Source organism: Macrotis lagotis, chromosome 1 (genome assembly GCF_037893015.1).
Source record: "Macrotis lagotis isolate mMagLag1 chromosome 1, bilby.v1.9.chrom.fasta, whole genome shotgun sequence".
Taxonomy (NCBI): domain Eukaryota; kingdom Metazoa; phylum Chordata; class Mammalia; order Peramelemorphia; family Peramelidae; genus Macrotis; species Macrotis lagotis.
In genome coordinates this window covers 520,949,615-520,962,202 of record NC_133658.1, presented here as the reverse complement: position 1 = coordinate 520,962,202, position 12,588 = coordinate 520,949,615, and the positions used below count along the sequence as shown (strand labels likewise).

Genomic DNA, 12,588 nt, shown 5'->3' with positions numbered 1-12,588 from the left:
TTCAACTTAGATCAATGCATACCATGGAAACAATGTAAAGACTAACAGACTGCCTTCTGTGGGGGGTGGGGGAGGGAACTCAAATAAAACTCAAATAAAATCTTTCTAAAAAAAATTTTAAAAGCAAATTGAAATAAATTTGAGGTACCACCTCATTCCTATCAGATTGGTTAATATGACAGCAAATGGAAATGATCGATATTGGAAGGGATATGGGAAAATTGGGATAATAATGCACTGTTGGTGGAGCTGTGAACTGATCCAACCATTCTGGAGAACAATTTGGAGCCATGCCCAGGGGACTATAAAATCATGCTCCAATTAATGGGCCCCTTAATATCCAACCCTTTTGAGCATTGTTGTTTTTTATAGCAACTGCTATAATTTTGTTCCTGTAGGGTCTTTTCCATTTTTTAATGTTCTCTTTGGAATACAAGACCTGGCCCTAATCATTTTTGGAAATAGGTCAAGTTATGATACTGCTAGATCAAAGGATGTAAATAATTTAATAGCTCTTTGGTCATAATTACAGATTTCTGAATTAAAGGGTATTCATGGTTTTATAGACCTTTGACCATAGTTCCTTGCTGCTTCATCTTAAAGACCATGGGATCTTTTCATTTGACTTGCATTATATATTTTCCACAAATATAGTCTCCCCAATTAGAATGAGAGTTCTTGGGGCAGCTAGGTAGCACAGTGAATTAAAGTTCTGGCCCTGAAGTCAGAAGGACCTGAGTTCAAATCAAAGACTTGATATTAAATAGCTGTATGACCTTGGACAAGTCATTTAACCCCAATGTCTCATAAAAAGAAACAAAAAAAATGTGAGCTCTTGAAAGCAGAAACTGTCTTTCTTTTCCATCTTTATCTTCAGTGCTTAGCCAATGCTTTGACTATCTGCTCAGTCATGGAGTGGATTAAAGACCCCATTTGGGATTTTCTTGGCAGATATTAGAGTGGTTTTGCCAGTTCCTTCTCCAGCCCATTTTACAGATGAAGAAACTTAACCAAACAAAGTTAAGTGTCTTGCCCAGGATCTCACAGCTGGTTAGTGCCCAAGGCCAGATTTGAACTCAAGACTCATCTTTCTAACATTAGCCCCAGCACTTAATTCCTTGGATCACTTAGCTGCTCCACTTTTCATATAATAAATTCTTCATTTATTCATTCAAGAAGAAGAAGTAACTTGAAGGAGTGTGGTGACTTCTGGAAACTAAAAAAGAGCCAACTATGGAAGGAAACATCTTTTGAGAAATAATTGATTTTCACCTCTTGCAGGGTTGGAGGGAGAGAATTTCTCTCTCTTCTGACTTTAGAAACCAGACCTAAGAAACAGGTGAATTACATGGTGACAGAAACATTAGGAGGGTGAATGAGCCAAGAAAAGAAATAGTTCATATCTCCATTCCACCTTTGTCCATCTTTACATTCTATGTGATCCTGAGCAAGGCACTTAACTTCTATATCATTGTGAGGATCAAATAAAATAATATTTATAAAGGTACTTAATATAGTGTCATATAAATACATATTTTCTTCCCTTTTCTTTACTCTTCTAGTGTCTAGGACAACTGAGTTAAGACAAGACTTAGTAGGGGCCAGAGGCACTCCACCAAAGGCCTCATACTCAGTACTTTAAGAGGTTCTAAAGATTTTTATACACATTTTAAGGACACATTCATGTTTTGTTTTCTACTTTTTAATAGTATTGTATGAATTGTGCTTGTGAACTCTCTCTTCTCATGTTTTTGATTAAGGAGTTTTGGTTGTGATTCACTCCTACAAAATGACACATTCACACCAACAAAACTAAAAAGAATGTATTTAATAAAGTGATTATAAAACAGGTAGAAATAAATCAGTTTTACAGCAAAAGTAACCAATAAGTCCCACTATAATAAAAAAGAAGAGCAAAGCCTACATAAACATAGATATTAAAAGAAAACATCACCAAATCGGGGGAGCTTCAACATCTGAAGCAACAGTGGCTTGGTAGTCCCAGGTTACAGCATTCAGAGATCTGATCCAGAAAGCCCCAGGCAGAGCATCCTTTCCATGGCTGAAAATCCAATCTGAAGGGGTCTAATTTCATCTTAAATAGCTTGAGAACAAAGAAGGCTTCTTGCCAATATTTTGTGGAATAAAACCAAATTTTCCAGGTTGTCCGAGGAGGGAGCCACTCCTCCCCAAACCCCAAGAATTATGGTGTCTCCATTCAGGATGGCTAGTTTCTGAAGAGATATGCAATGTTGATCAAGTACGGCCTTGAGAGTCTGTCCAGGACCAATCAAGGACATTCAGCAGTTCTTTTAAACACTGAAGCTGCTTTAAATATGTACATGAGATCAATGGTGCTCATCTCCCCTCCCTGTACATCAGGGGTGAATTGGGGAATCAGTGATGCTCTGTTTACCAGAGGTAAATTGAGGGTAAGTAATTCTCTATAGCTAAACTATAAGGTCTTCCCATGGAAAATCTTATATCTTATGTATTAACCATACATCATGATACTTTAAGGTTGGGAAGGTCACATTCACTGAGAATTGTCTACCAGAAGAATGCACATAAGCTTTGTAACATGACAACATCACTCATTTGATTAGATAAACAAAAATCTAGTGAATAATTGGAAAATACAATGGGAACCTCTTGGGGGCTGCCAGATATAGAAAGTCAATAGCCACAGGGAGCTTCAAAGACATGGTGGGGATTGGGAAGAGATAAAAATGAAGGACTTCTCTATTGGATTCTTGAGAAGTCAAAAGTATTCCCCAGGATGCAGTGCTAAGAAAAGTTAATAGCATTCCACAATCTAAAGGACAGAGAAAAAGATATAGGAAAGAGAACAAGAGTAAAAAACAAGGCATGAGGTATAGGTGCTAAAAAATATTTGCTATCATGTAATTCCATCTCATTTACCATTCTGTTAGGCTTTAATTATTGGGGGGGTACTCTAAATTCAAGTATTATTTGACTTAATCTAATGTAGAGATTCATATGAATGAGCACTTAGAATCTTACATTTGAATAGATGGTAACAAAAATAGAACATTGAACCTGGGAAATAGTAAAGAGTCCAAAAGTCACATGGAAGATATATGTGTATCAGGGCTACATTTGTTTAATGTGAGAATCAGTATAACAAGGTTTGGGAGAGGTGGGAAGCATGAAAAGAAACAAGAGTACCTCATCTCATATGGAGATAAGATCTGAATCCCTAACTATATATATATATATATATATATATATATATATATATATATATATATATATATATATATATATAAAATGATTTTTCATGTCATGAAATAGAAGAAAGCCCAAATTAAACCTCAGGTCCCAAAGGAAAATGGAATTATGGAACCATGAATGTCAGAGCTGGAAAAGACCTTAGAGATACTTCATTTAATTGCTTCAATTAACTCTTTTATCATGCTTTTTTCTTTTTTTTTTCCTTTAACAACCAGTAGCTTCCCCTTATTATCAAAATTCCCTCCCTGAAATGAAAAAAAGGAAAAGAAAATCTTTTTAAGAAATATCCTTGGGCGGCTAGGTGGCATAGTGGATAAAGCACCAGCCTTGGAGTCAGGAGTACCTGGGTTCAAATCCGGTCTCAGACACTTAATAATTGCCTAGCTGTGTGGCCTTGGACAAGCCACTTAACCCCATTTGCCTTGCAAAAAACCTAAAAAAAAAGAAAGAAATACCCTTAATCAGTGATGGCTAGATGGCACAATGGATAGAGCACCAGCCCTGGAGTCAGGAGGACCTGAGTTCAAATGCGACCTCAGAAGCTGAATAATTAAGGTTCTACTCACTACTATCTATTTTCCTCAGTCAGTTCAACAATTGTTACTTTTCTTTTCTGTCATCTTTAACAATATGGTATGTAAGTAATATAACTCTCATATTATTAATGATTAAGAGCATGTTTTCAAATGAATATTGATAGCTTGAATTTTTTTAAGCTGCCTTTTAAAACTGCCTGATCTCCTTTGATATGATCTTATTGTGAAATATCTCTCATTCTTTTATATTTTAATCAATTCTTTATATACCTTGAATCTAAGAATTTTACCAGAAAAATCTACTGCAAAGTTTTGGGGATTTGTTTTTTGGGGTTTTTTTATTTATTTGGTTTGGTTTTGTTTTTTTGACAGTTGATGGTTTCCTTTTCATTTTAACTATACTTTGTGTAATCAAACTTTTGCAACCCTTTATATCACTAATTTAGTCAATATTTGTAATTTTATTTTTGTTTTGAAATGATATTTCTTATCTCTACCAAAATCATCACTCTTGAATCTTCCATTTAGAGCACTGAATAAGTTTAGCAAAGAAGGGCTTAAGTCTAAGGGGAATTAAAAATTCTAATGATTCACACTAACTTGAACTGACCAGTTTCCCTAATGCTTCAGCCCTAACTGTCAATAACTCCTTTACTCACTCACTTCTGTCTTTGGGAAAAGTGGGAGAAAAAAGAAGAGTGGGGAAAATGATAACAAAATGTATATGAAATAAATTAATTAAATTAACTTTATTCAGAAGAGGGGAAATATAATTAAATCCAATAAAAATCCAGAGTACCAAATAATTTTTTACTTAAAGCACTACTTTGAAGAAAGGCAACAGATAAGCAAAATAAATGGATATGAATTCTGTCCAGTTAAAAATAAGCAAAATATTCTTGGAGACAACTTTTAAAGCCTTAAGAACTCTCAATTATATCTTTATTAGGGGGGCAGCTAGGTGGTGCAATGGTTGGAGTACCAGCCCTGGAGTCACTAGTACCTGAGTTCAAATCCAGCCTCAGACACTTAATAATTGCCTAGCTGTATGGCCTTGGGCAAGCCACTTATCCCCATTTGCCTTCCAAAAACCTAAATAAAAAAATTATATCTTTATTAGGCAGGGTCATGTATCTAGGGCTGGCCAAGAATTAACCTGGTCCAAATGATGGCAAACAAAGCAAGTAATCGCTTGTCTCAGTATGCTGTATTTAATAAAACTACTCCAAAATGCATCAGGTATTAAAGGGTTATGTTCAATGGTTGTCGTCTTTCATTTTCTAAGAGGACCAAAAGGACATCGCTATGTTAAAGTCAAGGTACTGTGGTTGATCAGACCACTATGAATTCAGGAGGCTCTACCACAGATTGGGTCCATAAATATTTGAAGTGGAGATAATCTAAATGTGTGCCTCTCATGTTTCTTTTGAGTTACTGTAATTCTGATTCACTCATAGAACCGTCTTTGATTTAGGCACATCATGATGAATAATCATTGTCCTCCCATGTCACACAGTTCCAAAATTCTTTTGTATTGCTTCTTCTGACTTCGCTGTGAGCATTTGTCTTGTGTGAGTGCTCTTTAAAAATAGTCTTTTAGGCAAATGTACATTTGGCATTTGAAGAACAGGGCCAGTCCATCAGATCTGTGCTCCCTGCAGTAGAGTTTGAATGCTTGGTATTTTGGTTCAGTACCTTATTTTGCCAGGTGATCTCCAGAATCTTCCTAAGACCATTCAAATGGATGTGATTCACTGTAGACTGTCCAGGTTTTCAACAATGAAGTCAGCACAACAGTTTTCTACACCTTCAGGTTAGTAAGCATTCTAATACTTTGATCTCCTTCACTTTCCTTCAGAGCCTCTCTCAAACACTAAGCTAACTCTGGGAATGCCAGAGTCAACCCCACCATATCTGTGTACATCCCTGGAAAGCAAACTGTCAAGGTAAGGGAATTTATCCAAAGCATTCAAAACTTCTCCATTTGCTGGAACATAGGTTTCTATTTTTGGAAAACTCTGGTGCTGGCTAGTGGAGAACCTGTTTTCTTGGTGTTGATTGTAAGACCAAAATAAGCACAAGCAGCAGAAAATCGATTCATACTTTGTTGCATCTTAACCTCAGTGACTGCAATGAGTTCACAATTTTTTAATAAGCAAAAATCATGCACCACTTCTCCAACTTTAGCCTTGATTTGTAGCCGTTTCAAGCTAACTATAGATAGATGATAGATAGATAGATAGATAGATAGATAGATACAGATATAGATATGATAGAGATAGAGATAGAGACAGAGACAGAGACAGAGACAGAGACGGTGATAGAGATAGATGACAGAGATAGAGATGATAGAGATAGAGATAGAGATACATCGATATGGATATAAATAGTATATATTATACTGTTTTCTGAATAAACCTCAAATTATCTCAGCATACTTTATAGAATATAAAAATCTCAAATTTTGGCAAAACCAATCTTTATAATTATTAAGTACACCTAAACAATCGGTGTTTGTATGTCCCAAATAAAATAAGTTTTAACTTTAAATAATATTATCTTATATTTACATAAAGTTTTACATACATGTAATTTAATTCAATATTCATAATTACCCAGTAAGATAGTCAAGACAACAGTCATGAACTACATTTAAATAGATGAGAAAAACTAGAGATGAGAAGGTGACTTGGAAAAAACCATACACCTAGTTTGTAAAAAGAGTCACAACCAAAACTAACACCACATTTCTCCTAGAACAAAGACAATTCGAACTAGGAATCTTCATAGTTCTCGGTGAGTTGATTTTCTTTGCCTCAACACATAAATAACTGATTAAATAAGTGTGCATAAATGTATGGGATAAGATGAAAAACTAGACTAAATATAGTTATATGAAAAAGTGCTCTGATCTTTCATTATTGATTAGAGAAATGCAAATTAAAACAACTCTGAGGTATCATGTCACACCTATCACATTGACCAATATGACTAAAAAGGAAAAGGATCAATGTTGAAGGGAATGTAGGAAAACTGAGACATTAATGCATTATTGGTGGAATGGTGAACAGATCCAAACTTTCTGGAGTGCAAGTGCAATTATTCCCAAATGGAAATAAAACTATGCATATCATTTGATTTAACAATATCACTACAAGGTCTGTATACCAAAGAGATCACAACAAAGGGTAAAAAACTCACATGTACAAAAATATTTATAGAAGTTCTTTTTGCAGTGGCAAAGAATTGGAAATTGAAGGTATGTCCATCAATTAGGGAATGGCTGAACAAATTATGGTATAAGAATGTTATGAAGCACCACTGCTCAATAAGAAATCATGAGAGACTGAACTTAGAATAGTATAGAAAGACTCATACAATCTGATGCTGAGTGAAGTAAGAACCAGAAAAAACATTATACACACTAACAGAAACATGCGGTGGTGAACAAATATGATAGACTTGATCATTTCTGTAGTACAATAATCAAAGACAATACGAAAAGACTTGTGAAGGAGAATATCATCCATATCCAGAGAAGAAACTGGAATTTAAATGCAGTCCAAAGTTTTTAAAAAGTAGTCTTATGAATTTACATCAATTATTCTCTCTAATTGTTTTCCTCTTACATTTGGATGTGATTCTTTTTTCATAACAAGATAAATCTAGATCTGTGTTTAGCATGATAATAGATAAAAAGCCTATATTACATTACTTTCTGTCAAGGGAAGGGGAGAGGGATGGAGAAAGATGTAAAAAATGATTGTTGAAAACTATTGTTGCAAATAGTAGAAAAATAAAGAAATAAAAAAGATGAGAAACTAGAGACTTATGTTGTTTAGCAATATATAAATATAAACAAGATTCTTAATGGTATTTTAAATGAATACATGTGTATGTGCATATGTGTACATGTATGTATGCATGTATGTCCATTTATATGCATGTACCACATGTGCATATATGTATAAATAATCAGCTCACCTTTATCACAGCTTTTCCAAATCTTGCATCTTGTATTTTCATAATTAGTATTCATCCAACTAAGCAGGGTTCTTTCAGGTTTAGAATATATGTTACTAGAAGAAAACTCTGGATTGATTTTTGGACTATGCTCAATGTTTATGGTAGGCTTGTTACTGCTACTCAATGGTACTATTCGAGAAAGAACAAGCACCTGAAATGATGAGAGAAGAAAATCATTTTCAAAAAGCCTGGACAGGATGAAAAGATATCAAATAAAAACATCTGAAGAGAAGCTAAAGAACAATGATGTTTATTAATTCATAATCAAAGGAGACAATCTTTGGGGCATAGAGAAATGTGTCTTTTCTGGAGGCAAGTGGAGGAGCTTGATGGATTCAGTCAAACAATCTAAAATCTATCTTAGAGTTATCTAGTTCATCTACTGTCTAAAGCATAATATAATATATGCAATATCCCCAGAGAGTGAAGAACTCACCATCAATTTGATATTTGACAAGAGTAACAGGAACTCAAAGATAACCTTAGTTCACAGGGAAATTGCATTTTTATATCAAAGGAAGGGTCAGGAAATTGCATGGCATTAATGTTTACTTAAACCAAAATTTTTTGACTACATAAGTAAGAGTATTCTGTCAGTTTCTAATATCAAGAATAAAACATTAGCTGATTATAAAGACAGAGCCAAAGGTAGGGACTTTTTTTTTTCCTGAAAGGAATCTCCAAACAAAAAATGTTAAAGCTTAAAAGAGATTGAGTAAGAAATGTACTTTTTTAACTAAATTCCATAATTGTTTGACTTTCAGGTAAGCAAAGATGAAAAAGACTTCTATGGACATCTAGTCCTGAGATATATTATATATACAGATAGCTCAAATCATAAAGCCAGTTTTTTTTTTAGGTTTGTGTAAGGCAATGTGGTTAAGTGGCTTGCCCAAGGCCATGCAGCTAGGAAATTAAGTGTCTGAGGCCTGATTTGAAACCAGGTACTCCTGACTCCAGGGCTGGTGCTTTATCCACTGTGCCACCTAGCTGCCCCAATAAAGCCAATTTTTAAAAAGGTTTTTTTCTGTCACCTCTCGTAATGGTAAGGTTTCTGTCCTCAATACTCCTCTCAGTATGCCTGCTCCTTTTAGACTTATGCTTCTAAAGTGTTGCTGTTGCTGCTTGTCCTTCATTATCAGTGGGCCAATGACATCCTGAAGGGTGATGTCTTGACTTTCATGTAAATTGGATTTAAATGAGGTAGAGCTCTGAAAAATCACTAGCTTCACTCTCTTCTAGAGTGAGCAAAAGCCAGGATGATGGTCCAGGATGAAGAAGTTGACATTGGCCTTTTGCAATTAAGGTTTCAGTTTGTCTGTGACAATTCCCTTTAACTTCACTAAAGCCAGGTGAGAATTAAGACAAAAGATGGTCTAATTAGATGGTTTAGAATTTAGGAATACTAAGTAATCCAATGCAAAGAAAGAAAAAGCTTGCATGGAAAATAAAAATAAAACTGTTCTGTGAAACAGTCTCTCCTTGAAAATAAAATGCATGAATTTTATAGCTGTGCAGAAGCCCGTTTTCTCCACTTTCCTCTTTCATACCTCTGAAACTAAGTACTTCTCTCTTTCTATGACCTTTCCCGGGGTGTCCCCCCCATTAGAATTGAAACTCTTTAAATGTCTTTGCTTTTGGATTTGCATCCCAAGTGCTTAACACAATGCTCAATACATAGAAAAGCATTTAATAAATTCATTATCACTTAATCACTCATTTATTTATTCATTTTCCCTTTAAATTTCCTATTTTTCAGAATGAGAAGACTTACAGATGTCTGTGCATGTGGGATATTATTACATACCTATTTATTTTCTATTAGTAATGGAATAAAAGAGTTTCAAATATTATTCATTCCATTTTCCTTATTCAAATGGGGTTAAGTGGCTTGCCCAAGGCCACACAGCTAGGTAATTATTAAGTGTCTGAGTTCACATTTGAACTCAAGTACTCCTGACTCCAGGGCCAGTGCTCTATCCACTGCACCACCTAGCCGCTCCTCCTTATTCATTCTAAGGGGTTTAATAGGTGAATTAGAAACTAATGTTAGATTATTCTTTTTGTCTTGTAAGGATCTTAAGGCAGATATCCAACAGATGATTGAGTTCTCAGCCTACAGGCAAAGCAGTGAATGGTGAGAATCCTAACAAGGATGTAATGTACCACTGGTATATTACAAAGAATGATAGGTAGGTTCCAAAAACCATGCAGCCAGCAGAATCTCACCATTATAGATGCTCAAAATTAGGAGGGGTTTCAGACAACTACTAGTAAAAATAATAGGTAAGAAAGCATTCTCTCTCCAGTAAAGCCAACAAGTAGTCATCCAGCCTTTTCTAGAAGACCTGAATTGAGAAGTAACCCAACACTTCCTGGGACAGCCTACTCCATTCTTGGAAATGTCTACTTTTGAAGATTTCTCTTTCATCAAGCCTAGATATTTTCTTTTGCAACTTCCATCCATTGGTTTTAGTTTTTGCCATCTAGGGTCAAGTGGACAACTATAACTACTCTTCTATTTGGTGATGGTTCAGCTATTTAAAGTCAACTTTCATGCTTAACAAAACCTTTTCTTCTCCAGGCTAAGTAACTTTAATTTAATTAGTCTTCATATGAAATGATGTCAAGTCCCTTAACTGTCTTTTGATGCTTCTATAGTTTAACAATTTTTAAAGATACAACACCTAAACTTTTATTGATAGAGGGAATCTTTTGACTAACCCAACTGATTGAGTCTCGCTGCTTTTCTCATTCCTATCCATCAAATCTCCACGTGTCTCAAATAGTTATTATTATTCCCAGCTCTTCATTAGAAATCATATAATCATATGGTCCAGAAAAGCAAAAATTAAACAGACCCTATCTTCAAGGACTTTAAAAATCTATAGAGAAGGATATAGAAGCATTTATGTAGTATCTATATTATATGCATATGTGACATATACATAGTTCCATAGAAAGATAATATAGACACAAGAACATAAGTCAGGGATGTAATTCAAGTGCCATTCCAATATTTAATGATCCCAAATGCCTATGGACAGAAGATAAAGGGAAAGAGAGAGAAAAAAGGGAAAGAGGGGGGAGAGAGAGAGAGAGAGAGAGAGAGAGAGAGAGAGAGAGAAAGAGATTTACCTAACATTCAGTATGTACACTTATCATTGTAAGATCTGGGCTATAGATACAAACAAGTAAGAAGTTCCTTCCTTCAAGGAGTTCACATTTTAATGGTGGGAGACAATATATAAAGGCATCTGGTAGGGCAATCATGTATGTCATGAACTAGACAAGGAGATAGCTTAGAAGCCTAAGTCCAATAAGACAAAAGCCTATCAGACCTAGGTTATTTAGAAGTAGTATCCAGGTCTTAAAGGATGGGGAAATTGCAGAGATGAAGGTCCAAGTAGGGTAGTAAGGGCATGGAACTACCCAGGAAGTGTCATAGAGGCCTAGTTCCAGCAAAATATGGCAAAAAAGTTTGTCTCTTGGAGCAACTTTCCAGTGGGAAGAAAATGATCTGAGTGTTTATTATAAAAATTTGAAAATGCAGAAGTCATGATAATGGAAGGCCCATCTTGAATCTCCTACACTGTCAGAAACAATTGGGCAGAAAGGGATCCAGATGTCTGTGTATGTGTGTTATCATTATACACCTATTTATGTGGCCATAAACTCTAGTGTGCTAGGATTCCTCCTCTTCCTGGGACTGTAATACAAGACTGCAATCCAGATTTAAGCTTGAATAAGGTAACAGAGTCCTATACCCAATACCAGCCAAGATATCCCTGAATTCTCCTGTCTAGTTGTCTATCCCCCTTACATTCTTGGACTAAGGACTCTGGAAGCAACCACTGCAGCCTCTGATTCAGTTGCCCCTAAAGTCTATGGCTGGCTTTCTCTGGATGTGGCAACAGGACTCTGTTCTACTCTTACCCCAGTGTTATACCTTTCCTACATACCTTCTAAGTCATCTTGAGTTGGAAAATTGTTTTGCCTCATCCTTTTGTGAATTTTGCCATTCTAGAATTTGTTTGGGGATGTTAGTTAGTTGTTTGGAGGTAGTTAGTTGGATAGCAATTTGGGAGAGCTCAGGTTTATCTCTTCCTTTTCTCTGCCCCATAAAGACTAGCTCTTTAAATTTATTTTCCCTTTTCCTATTAATGCAGAACATCCCATAATTCCTTCAAGGGAAGGCTGCCCAAAAGTAGCATTCATTTAATAAGCAATCATTCAATAAGTATTTATGTACTATTAAGAATTGAGAATATAAGCGCAAAGAATGAAACAATCCTATTCATACAAAACTCTAAAAAGGAGAGAAAATGAGGACATCTATAAATATACATAAGTAAAAAGGAATGTAAGAGGGAGGGTACTTGCAGTTGAGGGAATAAGCAAATGATTCATGTGAAAGTTGCTATTTGTTCTGGATCTTGAGGAAGACAGTGATCATTATATGAGGCAGAAATGATACAGGAACAAATTTCAAGTATTGGAGGCGGACAGTGCAAAGTCACAGACAGAATTAAAATGTCATATATGAGGAAGTCAGTTTGTTCAGATTAAAGATTATAGGAGGGAAAAATAATGTACAATAAGCCTGGAAAGATAAATTGGCATCAGGTTTTCAAGGGTTTTAAAAGCTAAAACAAGTAGCTTATATTTGATTCTAGGGGTAATAAGGAGTTGTTGGAGTGGATTGAAGAGGAGAGTGGCATAGTTAGAAGCTAGAGAAGATCACTTTAAGCAGAAGTGTGGAGTTTGGACT

At 35.3% G+C, this 12,588-nt stretch overlaps 1 protein-coding gene across 1 annotated transcript in view; it reads right to left on the bottom strand.

Moving 5' to 3' along the window:
* Positions 1 to 12,588, bottom strand: part of CFAP47 (cilia and flagella associated protein 47) — a 931,170-nt gene that overhangs the window by 702,184 nt on the left and 216,398 nt on the right. Inside the window, exon 28 of the mRNA XM_074210630.1 lies at positions 7,776 to 7,968. Within this exon, the coding sequence (XP_074066731.1) occupies positions 7,776 to 7,968 (193 nt within the window). The remainder of the gene's footprint in view (positions 1 to 7,775; positions 7,969 to 12,588) is intronic.